The sequence below is a fragment of the Bubalus bubalis genome, chromosome X (assembly GCF_019923935.1).
Source record: "Bubalus bubalis isolate 160015118507 breed Murrah chromosome X, NDDB_SH_1, whole genome shotgun sequence".
Classification (NCBI taxonomy): Eukaryota; Metazoa; Chordata; class Mammalia; order Artiodactyla; family Bovidae; genus Bubalus; species Bubalus bubalis.
Window position 1 is genome coordinate 57,282,595 of NC_059181.1, and position 23,927 is coordinate 57,306,521.

Here is a 23,927-nt window from a genome sequence, read left to right on the forward strand (position 1 = left end):
CAGGTATGCAGTTGTAAAGTTTTCTTTGGAAAACTAAAGATGAAGAAAAATCTTGAAGGCAACTGGAAAAGAAATGACTGATTACCTATAGGAGAGCAACCATTTGAATGAGAACAGATTTCTCATTAGAAACCATGGAGGCAAGAAGGAACTAGCACATTTTTCAAGTGCTGAAAAAAAAAAAGTTTTGTCAAACCAGAATTCTATATCAAGTGAAAATACCCTTCAGGTGAAACCAAGACACTCTCAAATGAATGAAAACTAAGAGAATTTATCACTAGCAGACTTCCCCTAAAAGAATAGCTAAATGGAGTTCTTCATAGAGAAAGGAAACAAAAGGAGTAAGTTGGAATATCAGGAATAAAGAAAGAACAAGAGAATAAAAATATGGGTAAATAAACTAGACTACTCCTTTCCTCTTGAATTTTATAATAATATTTTATGGTTGAAGCAAATATTCTAACATTGTCTAATGTAGTTCTCAATGTATGTAGAGAAAATATTTAAATAATTATATGATAAAAGTCGGGGGTGGATAAACAAACCTAAATGGTGGTAGCCTTCCTTTACTTCACTCAAAATAGTATATATAAAATGTAGAGAACAGTAGACTGATAAGTCATTTTGGAAGATGGGCCTCTCTTTAAAAGGTTGCTTCTCAAAAGCAACCACTAAAAATCTACACAAAGATATATGTGTCTTTAAATCTTAAAAGCCACCATAGAAAAATCAATATGGGGGAAATTCCCTGGTGGTTCAGTGGTTGGGACTCTCTGCTTTCACTGCTGAGGTCTCAGGTTCAATCCCTGGTTGGGGAACTAATATCCTGTAAGCTGCATGCCACAGCCAAAAAAAAAACAAAACAAAAAACAACAACATGGAATTTTAAAAAATATTCAAGTAATCCACAAGACAGAAAATAAAAGAGGGAAAAAAAAAAAAAACAGAGAAAATAAATAGATGAACAGTAAAATGGCAGACTTAAACCAAATCATAATAAAAATTACATTAAATATAAATGTTTTAAATATGCCAATAAAGCAACAGAGATTTATAGAGTAAAAAATGACCCAATTATATAAGAAACTCATTTCAAATAAAAATCGTATGTGTAAATTAAAAGTAAAAAGATGGAAAATTATACCATATACCATATAAACATGAATCAAAAGAAAGCCAGAAACAATATTAGTATTAGATAGTATAGACTTCAGGAAAAATAAAATTACCAAAGACAAAGAGGGACATTACATGATGATAAATTCACCAAAAAGGTACAGTAACACTAAATATGTATGTAGTTAACAACAGAACTTAAAAATACACAAAGCAAATCTGATAGAAATAAAAGGAGAAAGAAGCAAATCCACAATTACAGTTGGAGACTGCTACAGCCATCTCTAAACAATGGATACTACTAGGCAGAAAATCAGCCAGGATACAGAAGAGTACCATCAACTAATAGGACCCAACAGCAGCATAATACACATTGTTTTCAAGTGCCCATGAAATATTCACCAAGATAAACCATATCTTGTGCCAGAAAACAAACCTTGACACCTGTAGAAGAACTAAAACCATACAAATTATGTTCTGTGACAAAAGTGAACTCAAACTAGAAACTGGTAACAGAAAGATAGCAAGAAAAGTCTCCAAATGCTCAAAAACTAAACAACACTTTTCTAAATAATACACGTATCAAAGAGGAAGTCTCAAGGAAAATAAAAATACTGAAATGGATGAAAACGAAAATAAACATACCAAAATTAATGGGGTGAAGCTAAGCAGTATTTAAAGGGAAATTTACAGCACTAAAATTCTTATATTAGAAAAAAGTAAAACTTTCAAAGCCTAAGCATCAACCTCAAGATTCTAGAAAAAAGTACAAAATAAAACTAAAGCAAAAAGGAGGAAAATAATAAATATAAGAGCAGAAATCAATAGAAATTGAAAAGAGAAAAATAAGAGATAATTTCACTGATTTCAGACTAACTTTAGCAACACGATATATTATGTAGTATTGGATTATAATCCAAAGTATAAAATAAATATACATAAGTTCATACAGATATAAATAAGTTATTAAATAAAATTTTCAAATGATGGAAGCATCTAAGAATATTTTTATAATTGCTTACTTTTGGGAAACAATCAGACAATCTAATATAAAGCTCTAGCACATAAAATTTCAATAAATGGAACCTATGAGAGGTAGATGTGATAATGTCCATGTTATAACAACAAAACAAATTACCTCAGAGAGATGAAATAAACCAGCAAAACATGGAATCAATCTCTTCTAATGCCAAGGCTGGTTTTGCTATACAATATCAGCTTCTTTCTTTTGTAACAGAATGGGGCATATAAATGAAAAAAATTTGCTTCCAGTAGCCCAGGTCTTCAATCTTTTGCAAAAGAATGATATTCTGACTTGGAGGCAGCAGGCCTTGCGACCCAAAGCTCTTGAGTCACTTTATGTTCTAGGACTGGTTGTCCTAAATGGGAAAGTAGCAAGGTTTCTTTCTCATCAATTCTGCAGTCAAAGCCACCTCTGGATAGATGGGAAATTTGTTTTGCTCCTGTTTATGTGTATTTTATTTCCTAAGTTTTTCTGTATGACACAGACACATATAAATACACACTGATAGTCTACTGTGCCCAGAAAGATCCCTGGCAAAAATAGAAAAGTGATCTCTGAGAAAGGGAGAAATGTTCTCTCTGACACCCGAAAGCAATGCCTCCCCCCACCATACCTGCATGAGGTCAAATGGAACCTGGCCTTCTTTCTAATCAATAGAAAATAGCAAACATGATGGGACATCAGTCTCATGATTATGTTATATAAGCCTCAGTCAGACTGGAGTAAAAGACTCTCCCCTCACTGGATTTCAAAGTAGGCTACTGTGTTTTGAGAGGACCCATGGAGAAGGCCACATGGCAAAGAACTATAAGCAACCTAAGAGTGGAGGGTGGTCCTCTACCAAAAGCCAACAATGACAACAAACAGGGACCTCTCAGTACTCCAGCCAGATGAATTCTGCCAGCAACTTGAATGAACTTGCAAACAAATTCTTCCCTAATCAAACTTCCAAATGAGAACACAGCCCAGCCAGCACACTGACTGCAGCCTTGAAAGACCTTGAACAGAGAGAATCTAGTCACGCTGTAGCCAGACTCCTGACCCACAGAAACTGATAATAAATGTGTGCTGCTTTAAGCCACTAACTTTGTGATAACATATAATGCTGCAATAGTTTACTAATACATTCTTTTTTCCTTTGCAGCCAAGCAAGACTACTTATAGTAGAAGTGAAGATAGGCAAGATCAGTTTCTCATCATTTAATTATCACAGAGGAAAGTCTGTAAGATCCACTAAACTATTCCCAAATCCAAGTGCAACTCTGGTACTTTGCTGCCCTTGAGGCAGAAGATGACCAGCCTCACAAGGACTGGGCCATTTTTCCTGGCTTCGTGGTAGTGCCCTGAAGGCTGTGAATATTTACCATAGCCCCAAAGATCCCCAACCCAGTCTTCTCCTCTATCAATGACTTCTTCATCTACCCTTTCTGCATTGCCTCCCACTTACCAACTTAGCTCTTTCCTATCATAGGCCAGATCATTGGCTCTTTTGGTCCATCCCAATTCTCTGGCTTACTCTGACTTCTTGGCTAGAGGAGGACTTATATTCTAAAGCCAGGCACTTAGGTGTCATTACCAAAATGAAAGCAGAGTGTAGACCACTGCTTTCCCAAAGGAAAAATAAAATGGAATCTTTCTTGAAAAAAAAAAAAAGTAGATAGACTTGTTTTCATCAGAAATACAAGCCTATCCACTGGAACACTGTTTACTACTCACATCTCTTAAGATCTGGGTATTGTAGGTATGTAGGCAGAAGGTAGCTGTCTAATTTTTTAAATCTAAAAATTTAATATCTGATCTCACCTCGGCAGGCTTCTTGCGTTCATTTGGCATTTTTGACTTGCTCCTATACATTGAGCCAAAAGTAGAGGAAGTGCAAGGATCTGTAAAAGATAATTAGAAAAAATACTGAGACTTATTACCTGTTATTATAACTAAATGTCATCCAAGAGTATGTGAAATATATGATGGAGAAGAGCACAGTGACCTCATATCTCTGAAGAAAATAGTTAAGTTGCAACCACAAAAGCCTCATAAAGAAGTTTAATGACATTTATAGGTGACATCCCAGGGTGCAAAAGCTTCAACAATGCTAATACTGAGGAGATTCAATTTGGTATAATCATACTTCATTATAATTTAGAACAAGACAATTTATGTTCCATCTACAGAAAAAGTATCCACAAAAGCAACTGAAAAAACTAAAAATGTGGAGCAAGTAATCTGCCTATCCTTCAGCATTTTCCCAAATGCTACTGTTAATAAAGTTGTTGTCTTTTACAAATGATGACACATCCAAACACTTAGCACCTCAGCTAAAATAAAACTGTCGGGTCTACAATTTATGCTTTCACACTTTTCTTTCTAGAAAAGCACTGTTCCATTGGTAGATGTGGCTTTTGTTGCCTGGGTAAATAAAAAGTGCAAAACAAAATGCTATATGCCACACAAAACCAATTCTCTCATCTAACTTACCTGTCTAATGGAATTTAAACAAGTAAGAAAAATGGTACCCCAAGTTTTCCTTCTTAGAAACATTTTTTAACCCATTGAAAGAAGCATGAAACAGCTTGTTCTCAAGTCAAAGAAACTCTAAAAGATTATAGATACAGAGTTACCAGCTGTTGGCTGGTTCTACTCACTGTCCTCTGAACTGTCACTGCTGCTGATATTTCTACGGCGCTTCATCATGATGCATCCTGGGAAAGAGAAGGCAACACTGAATAAATACTCAACACACAGATCCATCCCATAGGGCAGTCAACACTGCTCAAGAAGCAGCAGCAGGTGAATTACACAAATCATATTATTTTTGTTAAGAATATTCTCAAATGACCTAGAGTGGTGGGAGAAGAATTCTACCAAATTCTCCCCATTACAGAGTGTGAAAGACTGGGTGAGGCCACATACTAGCTTTAGGAGGAAATCTAAGCTGCAGAGGATGAATGACATAGGACTGGCAAGTCCTATGTCAAATGTGGCCACATGACCACTATCCAACCAAACAAAGAGGGGCAGCCACAGGGTCATTATCAGTCAGGGATCCCCAATAAGAGATGAGCAAGAAAGGAAAAGCAGTTAGAAAGGTAGAGCTGTCAAAGGCCAAGGTTGAAAGGCATAAGACAAGGCTGGATGAAGAAAGAAGTGAGGCATGTCCCATCTTTGAACGCACAGTTCATTTCAGTCCCTCAGTCATGCCCGACTCTCTACGACCCCATGGACTGCAGCACGCCAGGCCTCCCTGTCCATCACCAACTCCCGGAGTTCACTCAAATTCATGTCCATTGAGTCAGTGATGCCACCCAACCATCTCATCCTCTGTTGTCCCCTTCTCCTCCCACCTTCAATCTTTCCCAGCATTTGGGCCTTTTCAAATGAGTTAGTTCTTTGCATCAGGTAGCCACAGTATTGGAGCATCAGCTTTAGCATCAGTCCTTCCAATGAATATTTAGGACTGATTTCCTTTAGGATGGACTGGTTGGATCTCCTTGCAGTCCAAGGGACTCTCAAGAGTCTTCTCCAACACCACAGTTCTAAAGCTTCAATTATTCTCTGCTCAGCTTTCTTTATAGTCCAACTCTCACATCCATACATGACTACTGGAAAAAACTATAGCTTTGACTAGACGGACCTTTGTTGGCAAAGTAAAGTCTCTGCTTTTTAATATGCTGCCTAGGTTGGTCATGACAGAATGTGGTCCACTGGAGAAGGGAACGGCAAACCACTTCAGTATTCTTGCCTTGAGAAACCCATGAACGGTATGAAAAGGCAAAATGATAGAATACTGAAAGAGGAACTCCCCAGGTCGGTAGGTGCCCAATATGCTACTGGAGATCAGTGGAGAAATAACTCCAGAAAGAATGAAGGGATGGTGCCAAAGCAAAAATAATACCCAGTTGCGGATGTGACTGGTGATAGAAGCAAAGTCCAATGCTGTAAAGAGCAATATTGCATAGGAACCTGGAATGTTAGGTCCATGAATCAAGGCAAATTGGAAGTGGTCAAACAGGAGATGGTAAGAGTGAACATTGACATTCTAGGAATCAGCGAACTAAAATGGACTGGAATGGGTGAATTTAACTCAGATGACCATTATATCTACTACTGTGGGCAAGGCTCCCTTAGAAGAAATGGAGTAGTTATCATAGTCAACAAGAGAGTCTGAAATGCAGTACTTGGATGCAATCTCAAAAACAACAGAATGATCTCTGTTTGTTTCCAAGGCAAACCATTCAATATCACAATAAGCCAAGTCTATGCCCCGACCAGTAGTGCTAAAGAAGTTGAGGTTGAATGGTTCTATGAAGACCTATAAGGCCTTCTAGAACTAACACCCAGAAAAGATGTCCTTTTCATTATAGGGGACTGGAATGCAAAAGTAGGAAGTCAAGAAATACCTGGAGTAACAGGCAAGTTTGGCCTTGGGAGTACAGAATGAAGCAGGGCAAAGGCTAACAGAATTTTGCCAAGAGAACACACTGGTCATAGCAAACACCCTCTTCCAACAACACAAAAGACAACTCTACATATGGACATCACCAGATGGTCAATACTGAAATCAGATTGATTATATTCTTTGCAGCCAAAGATGGAGAAGCTCTATACAGTCAGCAAAAACAAGACTGGGAGCTGACTGTGGTTCAGATCATGAGCTCCTTATTGCCAAATTCAGACTTCAGTTGAAGAAATATGGAAAACCACTAGACCATTCAGGTATGACCCAAATAAAAGCCCTTATGATTATACAGTGGAAGTGAGAAATAGATTCAAGGGATTAGACCTGATAAGAATGCCTGAAGAACTATGGACAGAGGTTCGTGACATACAGGAGGGAGTGATCAAGACCATCCCCAAGAAAAAGAAGTGCAAAAAGGAAAAATGGTTGAAAGCACAACTCATTGCTTTTCTGCCTGCCCCTTTCCCCCCTTTTGCACTTTATCCCTTGTTCCCAACTGACAAACAACTAGCCTAACTTAAAGTTACATCCATCGCAAGGAATGCTAAAAAAAAGTGTTAACTGCTCAGCTGTGTTCAACTCTTTGTAACCCCATGGACTATAGTCCGCCAGGCTCCTCTGTTCATGGGATTCTCCAGGCAAGAATACTGGAGGGTTGCCATTTCCTTCTCCAGAGTATCTTCCCAACCCAGGGATCAAACCCAGGTCTCCTGCATTGCAGGTGGATTCTTTACTTTCTGAGCCACCAGGGAAGCCCAGACAAATGAAACCCAGTATTTCAGTGCCGAGGAATGTTACAGAAAGCTCCTATGTTGGGAAAACTAATGTCTCTAAATAAAATTTCCAGTGGTTTAAGCATCTGTGTGTGTGTGTGTGAGAGAGAGAGAGAGAGAGAGAGACAGAGAGAGACTACACACACTTTCAGGCAAATGGGGAGAGTAAATAGACTTCAGTAAAATAATGCAGCTAGTCACTAAAAGAGTAAATAAGCAAATAATAAAGAGCCCTGGGGTTGGGCGGCAGGGTGCCAGTACTGAATTGTTATATTATCTAAAACGCCCAGTTTACAGCAAAAAATTATGAGACATGCATGGGGACTGAATTCACACCCTAGTAGTGAAAGTGCCAAGTCCTAACCCCTGGACTACCAGGGAATTCCCAAATATGGTACTTTCTAAATTAATACAGTAACAATCCTTTTTTGTTATAGATGGAAACCAAAAAATCTTGTATTATCAATAAAGAGCCTAGGAAACAGATTAACACCAATAACACCAGTCCCGGAAACTGGGTTGCTTATAACTTAAAGAAAACAAAGCAAGCAAATTTGGGGGTCTGGGCTGTTAAAGTCCACTGATCTATTTCAATGATCACTGCTGTTTTAATTACTATAGAAAAATGACAAAGAACAGTAAATATCAGCAGAATAATTCCATGATGGTAAACCTTTAGATCTGTCTTTATTACCTTTAATCAAGTTTATAGAACAACAGCAGTTCTATAAATATCATTACCACCATTTTACAGATGAGGAAATTGGGGCTCAAAGTGTTAAGTCACTCAGTCATGTCTGACTCTTTGCAACCCCATGGACGGAGGCCCACCAGGTTCCTCTGTCCATGGAATTTCCCAGGCGAGAATACTGGAGGGGGTTGTCATTCCCTTCTCCAGGGGATCTTCCTGATCCAGGGATTGAACCTGGTCTCCGGCACTGAAGGCAGATTCTTTACTGCCTGAGCCACCAGAGATGTTTAAATAACATGCTTGGAGCTACATGGCCACCAGAGGGCAGAGCACAGCTGGCAAGTATATGGAGAATGGACACTCCAAGTTGACCCTGAGACCTGAGGCAGGCTAGGGAGTTAACAGCAGGAATGCTGCCCCTTCTAAGCCCAAGCTTCCCGAGCATGGCCTTCTAGGTCCAGAGCATTCCAGCATCAATTTGTCAGATCTCATCAGCTGCTGCTCTCCTACCTCCTGCACATGCTATGCGCCATGTGATTCCAAGAATGTATCATCTTGTTTAATACTTGCCAGCCTTTGGACAGGGCTCTTCCCTCTGCCTACAGTACCCTGCCTATTTACCTGGACCATCCCATTTTCTCTCAATCTGGTCTGACTCATTTGTTGGATCTCCTCAGTAAGGTTCTCTCTATACATACTTCAGTCCATGTAAAGTGCTCTTCATTTGCACTGTAAATATGCTTTACATGGTCAGCCCTGCCACAAGACCACAACCATCTTCAAAGCAGTAATTATGTCAAATTCATCTTTTACCCCCAGGTCTCAGCACAGTGTCCTGCACAACGTAAACATGAGAAAGAGTAAAAGATGCCTCACCCAGATCTCCTTTACTAGCTAGCATACCCATCTCCCAGCTACTGCCTGTTGGCTGCTAATGGCTCACAGCTGTCCCCTTCCCCAGGGGCTGGAGTCCTGCCAGGGAGATTATACTCTCTTTCCCTCCCAGGGGCAGCCAGCAGCCAATAATTGCTCTACACCTGCCCCTAACCATAACTGGCTAAGGCTACACTTTCCTAAGACCATATCTCCACTTTAAGCTCCTTCCTCTTTCCTACCTTCTTGTCCTCGCTCCCTTTTAAGTTTCTCCTGAAAGCACTCCCTCAACAAATCATGTACATTCAAATACAGTCCCAGATTCTGCTTACGGCCATCCCTAAAACAACATGTGAAACTTCACTTGGAGGCACACTTTAAAAAGTACTTTAGAATAAAATTTCTTGCTAAGCAAAACCATAAATAAGTACAATGCAAAGCACCTCATTGTCTTACATCTGGATTTGTTATTCAGCTGTTTATATTCTAGTCTTCTATTTAGGGTGCAGACTTTAGAAAGGCATTATTTTCTTCCTTACCTCCCACAATGAGTATTCCTTGGTTTTGGCAGAAATGAAATATGTACCAGCCCTCACCTTGCACCCTTGAGAACAGTAATTTGAAGGCAGTTTTAAGATCTTGGAGTGAAGTGAAGGGAAGTCACTCAGTCGTGTCCGACTCTTTGTGACCCCATGCACTGTAGCCCACCAGGCTCTTCCATCCATGGGATTTTCCAGGCAAGAATACTGGAGTGGGCTGCCATTTCCTCCTCCAGGGGATCTTCTCAACCCAGGGATCGAACCCAGGTCTCCTGCACTGCAGACAGATGCTTTACCGTCTGAGCCACCAGGGAAGCCTTTTCAGATCTTATTCCTACTATAATCTCACTCAAAATGATTAACAGGATTCTGATTTATCTTAAGTGCTGTAAGCCAGGCAAAATACAATAGTATAAAGTAAATGCCTTCCTTGGGTGAAACTCCTTCTTAAAGGAGCATTGTCGGAAGTCAACCCAACTAGGATTATTTGGGGCTGAGAATCTAAGTCTGTGGTTTGGTGGCTACTTGATTCCCCATTAGGACTTCCCTGGTGGCTCTGACGGTAAAGCGTCTGTCTACAATGCGGGAGACCTGGTTTCAATCCCTGGGTCGGGAAGATTCCCTGGAGAAGGAGATGGCAACTCACTCCAGTACTCTTGCCTAGAAAATCCAATGGATGGAGGAGCCTGGTGCAGGCTACTGTCCATGGGGTTGCAAAGAGTTGGATACGACTGAGCAACTTCACTTTCTTGATTCCCCATTAATGTTCCAGAAGAGAAGGGGGCAGGAAAAGTGATTAACTCAAGCATAGCCCTTTTCTTTCCTTCTATATGCCCACCAGATACACTTATGAAATGCATGGTCAGTGCAAAGAGCCACAATTGAGTGCCATCTATGGGGCTATGCAGCAGCTTAAAAATAATTTGAGGCTCCACTTTAAACATATCCACACCCTTTGATCCAGGAAATCTACTTCCAACATCCATGTCTGAAAAATAATCCAAAACACAGAAAATGATTTATGAACAAAATGTTCACTAAAGCTCCCTAATAAAAATAAATGAAATCTAGCTATCAAACAAAAGAGGAATAAAGTATATTAATATTATGGTATTTCATTCAATTATTTAAACATGATATACAGAAAATGTGTATGTTAAAACACTGTGGAAAAAACAGTATAAAATTAGTTTTATAGCAAGACTGTATCTATGAAATAAAATACATAGAAAATAATAAAGGCCATAAACCAATTTACTGACATTAGTTGCATCAATAACACTGAAGTTTTCTGAGTGACAAACATTCTTTCCAATTTTTTCCATTCTCCACATTTTTTACAGTACACACAGGACGTTTATAATTAGAAAAAACTTCTAAGATTTCAAGGTATTTGTTCCCCATGTCACTCACAAATGATGCAGCTGACTTGAAAAACTGAAACTATGAAAGTGATTCTCACTGTTGTTCACGATGGACATCAAGCAGGGCTGGAAAAAATCCAGAAAAGCACAATATAATTAATTGGATATATAAACCTCCATATTTATAAAGTTAGTCCCCAAAGCACCAAACCTTACAGTTTAGAAAAGACAAAGACAAATATCTAAAGCAGTGGTTTCCAACTGAAGGCAATTTTGTTCCCTGGGGACAATGTGGCAATATCTAGAGACATCTTTGGTTGTTGCAACTGGCAAGGGGCATTGTTACTGACATCTAGGGGATAGACACCAAGGGGGCTGCTACATATCCTGCAATGCACATATTTATCTGGCCCGAAATGTCAATACTGCCAAGGCTGAGAAATCTTGCTCTACAAGAATGAAACAGATTGATAAGAATCAAGAAGAGTGTGGAAATTGTTGACTTTATTCACCCAATCACAAAGTTAAAGTAACAAAGGGGCACTCCCTGTAACCTAAAGGCAATTTTATCAAAAAGAAAGCAGGATTTTGAGCAATGCTTAGGGAACTTAGAGAACTCATCAGCTCAAGAAGTGGAACAGAATGAAAATGTAAACAGGTTCAAGAAGGACTGAGATAAAAATCAGGGAAGATAAATCCATGATGGTATTTGGAAGTAATCCTTAAATAAAAGAGCATCTGAAAGTCTAGCTCCCTTAGACTTTCAGGAATACCCTTCGGAGCCATTAATGGAGAGAGATGTTTGAGTTAGGCCACTAGTCAGACCAGAGTAGAACACTTCTTTCATCCTTAAGGATCAATTACTGCCCATGTGGGCAAAGAACCTCCCAAACTTTTCCTTAAACAGAAGTCATAAATATTATAAATGTATTTCTTGAGTAGTCCAGTAACTAAAACCATAAATACGGAACAGAGTAAACAAATCAGAAGAAAAAGAACATATCCTACATATTTTACTGCTTCTCCTTTGTCTTTAAAAAAGATACCAGAAGTTGAAGTAGATGAACTTTTCTGTACTTTCTAAAAATAAACCTGCCTTCATCTCAGTCATTTTAAAGCTTGTTTTTAAAAATTAAAAGACACATCGTGTGACTCATGAGTCTCCTATGATCAGATGAATAGTCTGGAGGTCAAATCTTTTCCAAAGCTCTCAAAAACCATTAAAGAAAAAAAAAATACAAATTTACCTAGATAGGTGCCTGCCACTCAGTAAAGTATTTCTATGTCAACCACAGTTATCCCTGTTGCCAGGAAACAGGCTTACCCTCTTTAATGTTAATAGACATGTTAACAAATTTCAAACCTCCTAGGTAGAAATCATCTTGCTTGGGAAGGCCACATTGGGAAGGGAGTTTAAATTAGGGTTCAGCAACCTTTTTTTGTAAAGAACCAGATAGCAAATATGTTTGGCTTTGTAGGCCATATGGTCTCTAGGGCAATTACTCAAATCTGCTATTGTAGTACAAAAGCGGCCACAGACAGTACATAAACAAATAAATGATCGTGGCTCTGTTCTAATAAAACTTTATCATACTAAAATTCAAATTTCATATAATTTTCACTTATACTATTCACTTTTCAAATTCACTGAACATTTCACTAAACCTATAACTAAAAATGTTAAAAGCCATTCTTAGCTCCCAGGCCATACAGAAACAGGTGGCAGGCTAGATTTGGCTCACAGGTCACACCTTGTCAACCTCTGATCTAAACTATAAGAAACCTTTCTTTTAATGATAGACTATTAAAAATTGGAAGCATACAACTGAATTATCACTATCCTAACAACACTCCCTCCTTCCCAATCTCTCAGCCCCACTGGTTAATATAGACCTCACTGGAAGGTTTTTAGCTTGGGTGGCCTATTCTAATGGTCCTAGAATCTTTCTAAATTAAAATCTGTTTTGTGTCTTTTAAGCAAAAAGGCCTCAGTTCTAATAACTTTTTAAAACTTAGTAGTACATTTTCTTTCTTTCTTTTTTTTTTTGAGTGCACCTCATGGCTTGCAGGATCTTAGTTCCCCGACCAGGGACTGAACCTGGGTCATGGTAGTGACAGTGCAGAGTCCTAACCACTGGACCACCAGGGAATTCCCCACATTTTCTTTTTAATTTATAACATATATTCAACAATTTCAACTACCCAGATAAATATAGGTTTGGCATCTTAAGAATAAAGAGATATATGTACAAAGCATAAATCCTTTTAAGATAAAATGCCATTTGCAAATTAGACCTCTTAAGAATTAAGTGAATCAACAAAAGCTTTTACTATGAAATACATAATTCTTTCTCTAGATAGAAACTCAAAACAACTTTAAAAAATAATGATTTTCATTATGTCTTATCTCCTGCTGTGGGTTGCTTCCACATTTAAATTTAGTCACATGTACCCCTAATACATTTACAATAACATCTACCTGATTTAAAATGATCATCAGAATTTATTAGGAGGAAAAATACCTTTATCCCAGATTTTAGAAAGAATAACAGGTCTCACATGTAAGGTCAAACAAATAAACAACCCCAAACTTACTGAGCAAGAGCAAATCCACTGCACATCAACTGTTAGTACTGTATTAATAGAGGGCAGGCACTGCACTGGCCACCAGAATGGAAAAACCAAGTCTTTTGGCTCCCTCAGAGACAGGTCACAAGACCAGGTGCGCTAGACACACTGTTACTATGGCTTGGGTGATCACAGCCTAAAGCTAGTGACCAGTGATGTATGACAAACCAATCAGAGGGGGGTTTTGGGGTTAATCCCAAATCAATCAAGGTGGTGTGGGTGTGAAGTGGAGGGGGGTTACAGTTAAATGTTCACCTCTGTTCAGAGATATACTAAAGGCCAAAGAGTAGTCAGACAGGGAAGTTAACATATAAGGGAAAGGATCAGCACTGACTTTGAGGACAACAAAAAGTGAGAGAAAATAAAACGGCTACAAATTTTTCTCAGGCGAAATGAAAAGTGGCTGGGCAATAGATGCCAACACAGTTTAAACCCTGAGAAAATTATCTGGCCTCCCCAGCAGAGATTCTCAATCCCTATTAAACATTTTCTGGGATTAAAAGTCATCTGGGGAGATTGTAAAAATTCCACCGCCCAAACTGCACCCATTACCAATTAAGTCAGAATTTCTCTTTCCAAAGAGCCAACTTTTGGATTCACTGTTGTTCTCTATTGTTTTTGTTTTCAATTATATTAACTATTCTTTATTATTTCCTTCCTCCAGCGTACTCTCGGTTTATTTTGCTCTTCTTTTTTCTATTTTCTCAAGGTGGAAGCTTATTCATTTGTAACTTTTCATCTACTCCTCATATAAGCACTTAGTGCTATAAATTTCCCACTCAGCATTGATTTTGTTACAAGCTACAAGTTTTGATATGCAGCATTTTCATTTTCACTCAGGTCAATGCATTTTATTTCCCTTGGAGACTTCCTCCTCAACCCATGGATTAATAAGTGTGTTGTTTAGTTTCCAAGTGTTTGAAGACTTTCCTGTAGTCTGTTTTTCATTTCTAGTCTGATTCCATTATGGTCAGATAATATACTCTGTATGATTTTAATTTTTTCGTATTTGTTGGTTTTTTTTTTTCATGACCTGGGATATAGTCTATCTTGGTAAATATTACATGTGCACTTGAAAAGTAAGCATATAATGTTACTGAAGTTCCCAACTATAACTATGGATTTATATCTATTAATATTTCTCAGTTATCTAGAGTTTTGCTTCATGTACTTTGAAGTTCTATTGTTTGGTGCATACACATTTAAGACTGTCCTGTCTTCTGGGTGGATTGACCCTCTGAATCATTATGCGGTGCTCCTTTTGTCTTTTGTAATTTTTTTTTGCTCTGATGTCTAATTTATCTGATATTAGTATAGCCACCCCAGCTTTCTTTTGATTGGTATGTGCATGGTATGTCTTTTTCCACCCATTTACTTTTAAACTACCTGTATTGTTGTATTTAGTTCGAACACTGTGAAATGTGTCTACTCCATTTTGTTTGGAACAGGAAATTTGCTCTCTATATTATTTTTGCAATTCCTCTCTAAATTTAGACATATTATCTCAAAATCTCTTATTTCAAGATAAAAAATGTGACTGTTAAAAACTTAAGTATACGATTAAAGGGGCATTTTATTCATGTCCCTAACATGATGGGAAGAGTATTAAGAAAGGAAAATCAACCTGAGAGATTTTCACTTACTGCATTCTCTCAGAACAAGGAAACAAAGAAACAAGTAAAATTTACAGGCCTAGAAGTAACTGGGAGGCCGATTCCCTATCTGAGGGCCATAAGAAGGAAAGTCAGTTGGTAACAAGGACGCATCTATTTTTCCTTAAAAGATAAATATCCACCACACCTGGTGCTTATTCTTGGGTCAGGGGAGTTGTTTTTTCCCCAATACTTGCATTTTCCAGTTTCTCTGTATGGATTTGTTGTTTTACTACATATTAACATTTTCAAAAGGTTAACAGAATTTAAAATGTACAACTTGAGAAGGAATAAAAGTCTAAGTAATTAGTTATACCACTTGTTAGTTCTGTAAAAGAAGTGAGTGAGAAAGCTGGAAAGTACTGACTAAAATGTGGCTTTCTGAGAATTAGTTGAGTTCAGTAATTTATGCCGTTCATGCTTCAGTACCCCAGGAAGCCAGATTTGGATACAGATAAGTAGTCATTTGAGACTAACAGCAAAATTTACCCCTGAACTGTTTTAAACACGACCCAAAAGAACCACTAAAAAGATCTAAGATGAGGACTAGAGAGCATAGATGGAAACTATCTGCTCTTAGCCCTTAAAAAAAAAAAAAAAAACTTCTATGTAAACTAAAAGCATCCATATAGGAATATGAATCACAGAAAGAGAAAAGGAAACAGGTTTTTCTTCTCTATCCATCTCAGTGCAATTTTAATTATTACAAGGAACAGTGTTTTACAAAAATGATGGACAGATAAAAAATAAAACTCTCAAAAATCTGAAATAAAGGCTTTGCTGTTGTGTGTGGAAAATGACTACCTTGTCAAAAATACCTGTGAACACAGACCATGATTGACTGTCATAGTGATGAAACTTTTCTGGACACTGAGCCTCAATATTTTCTTATCTGAGAATCTGCAGTTTAATTTCATCCTTCAAGATCAAAGGTATGTAAGTTAACTTGGTCCATTGATTTGATCAATTTATGGAGAGCTGCCAGGCAACACAAGTCCACAGAATAACTCATCAGTTTATAATGCTTAAAACAACTTTGGGCAAAGTGTCGAGAATTGAACAGAGACTAAAACACCCAAAGACACTCACCAACCAATATATCTTTTTACACATCTAAATCTAACCTCTATTTGACCACGCCAGTGACAGGGAGCAACTATCTAATAAGGCAATCCATTTTCATTTTTAGGCAGCTCTAAACAAAGAATAACTTTCTATGACTAGAAAAAAAAAAAGTCTGCCTTTATACTAAGACTTGTTTCTGTTAACAGATTCCAATCTCTCCCTACCTTTATTCCCAAATTATCTCTTGCCTTACATCATTTTTCTCTATGTGCTGTGTTTAGTTGCTCAATTGTGTCCGACTGTTTGTGACCCCATGGACTGTAGCCCGCCAGGCCCCTCTGTCTATGGGTATTCTCCAGGCAAAAATACTGCAGTGGGTTGCCATGCCCTCCTTCTGGGGATCTTACCAACCCAAGGATCAAACCCAAGTCTCCCACAATGCAGGCGGATTATTTACCATCTGAGCCACCAAGGAAGCCCAAGAATACTGGAGTGGGTAGCCTATCCTTTCTCCAAGGGAACTTCCCAACCCAGGAAGGAATTGAACCGGGGTCTCCTACATTGCAGGTGGATTCTTTACTAGCATTCTTTACCCAGGAAGCCCTCATTTTTCTCTATTTAATACCTAATCTCTTTCCCTTCTTTTGGAAACTTCTCAAAATGTAGTCTATGGTCTGTCTTCCTTTCCTGGCTCTCAGTCACTCCTCAATTGGCTTCTATAGAGTTCTTGGCAAAGTCACCAGTTTGTGCAGTCTCAACCCCCATCTCTTAAGTATCTGTACGTTGCATCCAACATATGATCGTTCAGTCCCTCCCTCCCACTTTCCCTCTTAAAACAGATTCCTTGGTTTCCAAAGGCTTTTTTCCGGATTCCCTGTATTGCTTCCTCATACCCTTTTCTTCCTCTAACCATCTTGTAAGTGGTGGTGTCTCCCCAAAGTGCCCTACTACACTAAACCCATGTTATGGCTCCCAGAATAGAAAGAGGCATAGGAGGACAGAGGAAGGAAAGGAAAAGATAAAACAAGAAAAAAAATCGACCACCACCATCCTCCTACACACATCCCCAACCCCCACCAACCAGACACATCAACCTGAAAGGTGATCAACACCAACACCATTATCTTTTCTCTACTGGTTTTCTCTTTTCTAGTGGTTTCAATTGGCACTCTCCACTTAGCTGCAAAATCTAGAAAACATTCCTTAACTCTTCCTTTCTCTCATCCTAGAACATCCTCATCAAACCCTGCCAAGTTAACCTCTGAAATAATCTTCTAAATTAATATTCCTATCCCATTTTAGCCTTCATTTTCCTAGCTTGGGACTTAACCATCTCCTGAAACTGCAACAGCAGCTTCCTAACTTGTCTTGCGGCTCCTGATCTTGTTGTCCTCAATTCACCCTCTACCCAAATGCCAGAGACTTACCTGAAACACAAATTGGACCATGCCCCATCATTGTTGAAACTTTAATGGCTTCCCTTTGCTCCTAGATCTTTATTAATGTCCTCATCAAGGCCAACAAGATCCTCCAAAGCTGAGCTACACCTACTTCTGCAGCTTTATCCCTCAATACACTATGCTCCAGTTTTATGCTCAAACAATGCTGAACCTCTGTAGTTTCCACACTCACGTTGCATCTCACCCCTTTGCTTTATATAATTATACTATCCCTTCTGCCTAGAAGGCTCTCTTCTAACCTCCTCACTTTGCAAACACATAAATTCATTCTCATAAGGCTTAGCAAACATGTCACCTCTTCTAAAAAGCCTCCCTTGTCTGACTCACCCCCTTGACAATTGCTGCCAAAGCAGTATACTCTCAGAGTGGGCTGTGTACAGCACCATCGCTTACATAAGCTATTTTGTAGTCACCGATACATGTTTAAAAAAAAGTTATAAATTTCTTAAAGGGAAAATATAATAAATGTTCCAGAAAGTTAAATATTATTAAAGAGGTATAATATTATGGTGTTCATTAAAAAAAAAAAATCTCCAACTAGAATATGAAAGTGAAGTGAAAGTGAAGTCGCTCAGTCGTGTCTGACTCTTTGCGACCCGTGGACTGTAGCCCACCAAGCTCCTCCGTCCATGGGATTCTCCAGGCAAGAATACTGGAGTGGGTTGCCATTTCCTTCTCCTAACCCTAACTAGAATATGAGTTCCTACCAAATATGGCTAGGGTTTTTAAGAAATTTATAGTGGAAGTTATTGTTTCTTTAGCTCTTTTAAAATAAACTTTAAAATCACTCTAAAATGATTCTCATTTGGAGTAAATGTATTTGCTGGTGGCTAATTTGGACAACTGTTCTCACTTTGAGGTTTTAGTCTGTAAGCTAACTTTGGAGAAAGTTCATTTCCCTCCTTCATTGACCCTTTCCATTGAGAGTGGCTTCCTCCCAGCATTCTCGGTCCCATCCCACCAATAGGGATAAAAGTACAGCTGCAGACAGTAAACTTTACACACACACAAAGCAAACAGTTTCTCTCTGCTTGTCTGTCTGCCACTACAAACGGAAGTAACATCTTTTTCAGTCTCTGTTCATAAGCAACCTTTGACTTTGCACAGCCAGGGATCACTTCCTCCAATCACAGAGTGTTTTGATTTTCCATTATCTACAGAAAAACAATTCCCAGCCATCTCTACCTTCTTCTGGATCTCGAGTCCAGTAGGTCAGTAACTAGAAGCTCATGACTAATAATCTTCACCTACTATTTGATATGTTTCTGGTCCAGAGATTTATCTTTTCTTCATCACCGATTGTGTCTTTCTAATTTTTTATTTTATCTGTTATCACTTTATTTAGACAGGAGAAATGAGTGTGAAGCATGAAAGCAGAGCCATCTTGACGAAAGCCCTTAGGTTTAAATGTTACAAGTACAACATAATCTTTTGGAGGCAGAGGTCAGTAGACTCTGGCCTATAGGCCATATCTAGCTCACTGCTGATTTTTGGTATAGCCCATGAGGTAAGAATGGCCCTTACATTTTTTAATTGTTGAAAAAAAAAAGAATATTTTATGACATGAAAAATTCTTATTTCAGTGTTCATGAAACAAGTTTTACTGGAATACAGCCATGGCCATTCACTTCTGCTGTTCCAGTTATCTACTGCTATGTAACCACTATAAAACACAGTGGCATAAAGAATCATCATTTTATCATCTTACAAATTCTGTGAATCAGGAATTCAGGTGACACACAGCAGGGATGCTGTTTTTCTACTCTATGATGTCTGGGACCACAGCTGGAAAGACTCAAAGCAGCTGGAATGATCTAGAGGATTCTTCACTCAGCTAGCCCCTTTGACAGAGATGACTGGGCTTAGCAGAGACTACCTCTGAAGTGTCTACACAAGGCCTCTGCAGCATAGTAGCCTCAGGGTAAACAGACTTCTTACATGGCAGCTCAGGAGTCCCAGCATAAATGTTCTAATGAACAAAGCAGAAGCTACATGCTTTTTATAACTTAGCCTCAGAATCACATGCTCTATCACACTGGTTGAAACATTCACAAGCCCACCCAGATTTAACTGGAAGGAGATATAGGCTCTACCTCCTGATCAGGGTAATGTCAAAGAATCTGTGGCTACATTTTAAAATTTCCATTTATGCTTGTCACATCACTTAGTAGCAAGAATCCCGAGTTAAAGGAATTCCCTGGTGGCTCAGACGGTAAAGCGTCTACCTGCAATGCGGGAGACCCGGATTCAATCCCTGGGCTGGGAAGATCCCATGGAGAAGGAAATGGCAACCCACTCCAGTATTCTTGCCTGGAAAATCCAATGGATGGAGGAGCTTTGATTTAAAAGGTGAGGCACATTCAGAACATCCAAGTACCCCCAAAAAGCCAACTTAACAAAAGGGCTATAATCACGGCTCTGACTTGTGAAAAACTTAGTATTTTCTTATTTGTTTCTGATCAGTCTTTAACCCTGTGAATACAAATGATGTGAATATACAGAACACATGAGTGTTTAAATGTTACAGAAGTAACTGAAGCCTTTAAGAAGAGAAATCTGCATTTGTCTGATAGCACAAATGCTCTCAATTCTCCACCTTCTTCTATCTATGCTCTTTCAAGGCGATTTTGAAGCTCCCTCCCATTCCTTGAATCTGGACTGGCTTTGTGACTCGCCTAGGCCAGGAAAATGTAGCAGAGGTGATGCTATGCCAATTCTAAGCCTCAAGAGGCCTGCCCAGCTATTATGAAAACAAGCCTGGGTAGACTGCTGTAGGTTAAGAGATGGATAGCCCAATACTCTTACCCTCTACCATTGTCCCAGTTGACAGTCATAGCCAACCTGAGAAGTAGAGCTCCCTGTTGATCTATGGTTGACCACAGGCATAAAGGAGACCAGCTAAGAACGGAACTGGTCTGCAGAACCCAGCCCAAATGGCCAACTCACAGAATAAATAATTATTACTACACTGAGTCACTAACTTTTGAAGTGGCAAGGTATACAGCAAGAGTTAACTGATAGAATTTAGAAGTCAGTTTTTAATGATTAAATATAGAATGGAAATTTCATTACATACCACAACCCTACTATACTGACACTTTAGACAGTAAATACTTCTCCAAAGCAGGCACTACTGCTGGGCTCCACTAGAGAAGAGTACTCTAGAGTACTCTAGAAGGGTACTCTAGCTAATGCCAAGATCACAGAGGGAGTCAACCATCTGATCCCAAAGAAGAAATTTGTAATAACAGCCACACAAATAGCAAATGTCACTCTATGTGTAAGTCTCTTATCCTACCTGATGCCAAGGCAGGTACTTTTTCAGACCAGAGGCAGTGGTACCTACAATAAGCACTTAACTAGTTAACATGGCCCACACCCCTAATACCTCACCTGAAGAGAACTCAGCATTGCTATTGGAACCCCTATTCTTTTTATTTATAATCCCCATCCTCTATCTGCACACTGTTACCCTTCAGTGTACTCCAGTAAAGACAGGGCAGATGCCAACTCAAAAGGTTAATTACACAGATGTATGTAACTATGAAGTAATTAAAAACCCAAATATACCAGAATTCACACATTCAATTATAGGCTGACTTCCAAGAGACCCTCTGAAGCAAACGCAATTCTTCAAAACACTTAGGACATTTTTTATTTGAATTTGCTTTCTGTCCCTTTGGCGTATCATATTTCTTTGAATAAGGTCAATGGAAGCAATTTTTCTTCCTTTGAGAGTGAATTTCACTTTTGGAAACAATCAAATGTTATTCAAAATCTATTCAAATGGGCATGCGATGGAGGTATGTAAAACCAGTTTTAGTCAGTAACAAGCTGGGAAAATAAACTGCAAGACTGATTTACAATTCCAATTCTACTGTCATTAGCGGCAGTTAAAAACTCTAAAAGCATAAAACCTTCAATGGCTCCCTACTGCTCACAGCACAAATTTCAGACTCCCAAGCTTAGTATCCAAGGCATTCCACAATGTGGCTGTGGGTCACCTTTCCAGTGTTATTTTCCTTGCACAGTCTCTTCTCTAGGGAAGATGCGCCACTCATTGCTCCCCACTCACATGTCCTGGTGCTTTCCTGCACACATGGATCTGTTCACACTCCTTCCCTGGACCACCTTCTATGTCCATGTCATCTGCTTCTGTATCTGATATAGTGCCCAACTTTGTAAATGGGAGCGGGGAGGAGAGGGTGAGATGTATGGAAAGAATAACATGGAAACTTACATTACCATATGTAAAATAGATAGCCAATGGGAATTTGCTGTATGGCTCAGGAAACTCAAACAGGGGTTCTGTATCAACCTAGAGGGGTGGGATGGGGAGGAAGATGGGAGGGAGGTTCAAAAGGGAGGGGATATATGTATACCTATGGCTGATTCATGTTGAGGTTTGACAGAAAACAAAATTCTGTAAAGCAATTATCCTTCAATAAAAAAATAAATAAATTTGAAAAAACTGAAACACTTATTGAATGAATGAAGTGAATAATCAATTCTACATGTGGTTTATTAAATGGCTCCAAAGGTAATTCCAAAAAGGAGAGCCCCAAAAACATTATGAACAAGGGAGTGTCTCCAACATGCATTTTGAGAATGAAGTTATGAAATGTCAGAATAACAACTGATTTATAGTCAGGCCTAATGACTGCCTAAGAAAGCCTAGTGAATGAGGTACTGAGCCAGAAATGAACTAAAAATTCCAGGCTACCCCAGTCTATCTATTGGAGAAGGAAATGGCAATCCACTCCAGTGTTCTGCCTGGAGAATCCCAGGGAGAGGGGAGCCTGGTGGGCTGCTGTCTACAGGGTCGCACAGAGTCAGACGCGACTGAAGCGACTTAGCAGCAGCAGCAGCCAGTCTATCTAGACCACTGATCACAATGCCATTGTATTTAAGACAGCAGGCCTTGGGGCTCTGGATTTCTTTGGGATTCTCTCTCAAGAATATCCAAGTTAAAAACAAATATTGTTTTTGTAAGTGAGATTGCTGGATCACATGGTAGCTGTTATTCTTAATTTTTGAAGAATCTGCATACTGTTTTTCATAGTGGCTGCACAATTTTACATTCCCACCAATAGTGTGTGAGTAAAGAGTTCTAATTTCTCTACATCTTCACCAACACTTAGCTTTTTTATATATAATAGCTATCCTAATAGGTGTGAGGTGATATTGTGGTTTTGATTTGCATTTCTCTGATGATTAGTGATGTTGAGCACCTTTATATATATATAGACACACACACACCTGTTAGCCACATATATCCAAAATAACTGAAGTCAGAATCTCAAAGAGATATTGGCTCTCCCATATTCACTGCAGCATTATTCACAGTAGTGAAGATATATAAAAAATCCAAATGTCCATATGACAGATGAATGGATAAAGAAAATGTGGTATATACACACAATGGAATATTACTTGGCCTTAAAAAAAGAAGGGAATCCTTTCATATATGACAACATGAATGAACCTGGAAGACATTATGCTAAGTGAAATAAGCCAGGAAAAATACTGCATGATTTCATTTATATGAGGTATCTAAAATAGTCAAACTCACAGAATCAGGCAGTAGAATGATGGTTGCCAAGGACTGTGAGAAAGGGAAAATGCGAAATTATTGTTCAATCAGTGTAAAATTTCAAAACTGCAAGATAATAAGTTCCAGAGATCTACTAGGGTAAATCTCATGTTAAGTGTTCTTATCACAAAAAAGAGGTATAAGGAAACTTCTGAAGGTGATGGATATGTCTATTACTTTGATTGTAGTGCTGGTTTCACAGGTATATGCAGAGTCCAAACTCATCAAATTGTATACAATGGAATGTGTGGTTTTAATGTATCAGTTATACTTCAACAGAACTGCTTAGAACACATTTGATAAGTGATGATTATGTCATAAATTATTATAAATGACTTTGTAAGAATTTATGATCTCCTTCCTCCTCTGATGAAGTTATACCCAATAAAATAAGCTGAGAATATTTTCAAAGCATTTGTGTGGTGAAATTAGTTTAGACATATCAAGTTAAATCATATGAAATTGCCATTGTTGAAGGTAAAAATGTTTGAGTATCAGCAATTTCATATCGTTCAATCTAATACTGCAGGATCTTGCTCATGAACAAAAAAAGAAAAAAGAAAAAAAAAGAAAAGGCCCTATCCTTTGCTTCTCTTCCTTTGTCTCCAAAACTCTCACACTCTCTGAAAAACCTTAATTTCTATGAACTTTTGAGGACTTATAATAAACAAAGGAAGAATGCAAGAAGCCTCA

General features: G+C 38.6%; 1 protein-coding gene across 4 annotated transcripts in view; it reads right to left on the reverse strand.

Moving 5' to 3' along the window:
• The window catches only part of JADE3 (jade family PHD finger 3), a 139,608-nt gene that overhangs the window by 64,505 nt on the left and 51,176 nt on the right, over positions 1-23,927 (reverse strand). For 2 of the 4 annotated variants that reach the window (XM_006058761.3, XM_025277268.2), the window contains exons 2-4: positions 10,886-10,962; positions 4,783-4,839; positions 3,944-4,023 (exon numbers count right to left, since the gene is read on the reverse strand). In XM_006058761.3, coding sequence (XP_006058823.1) covers positions 3,944-4,023; positions 4,783-4,831 — 129 coding nt within the window. In that variant the 5' untranslated portion in view covers positions 4,832-4,839; positions 10,886-10,962. The remainder of the gene's footprint in view (positions 1-3,943; positions 4,024-4,782; positions 4,840-10,885; positions 10,963-23,927) is intronic. The other 2 variants (XM_006058759.3, XM_006058760.3) reach the window with 1 other exon arrangement.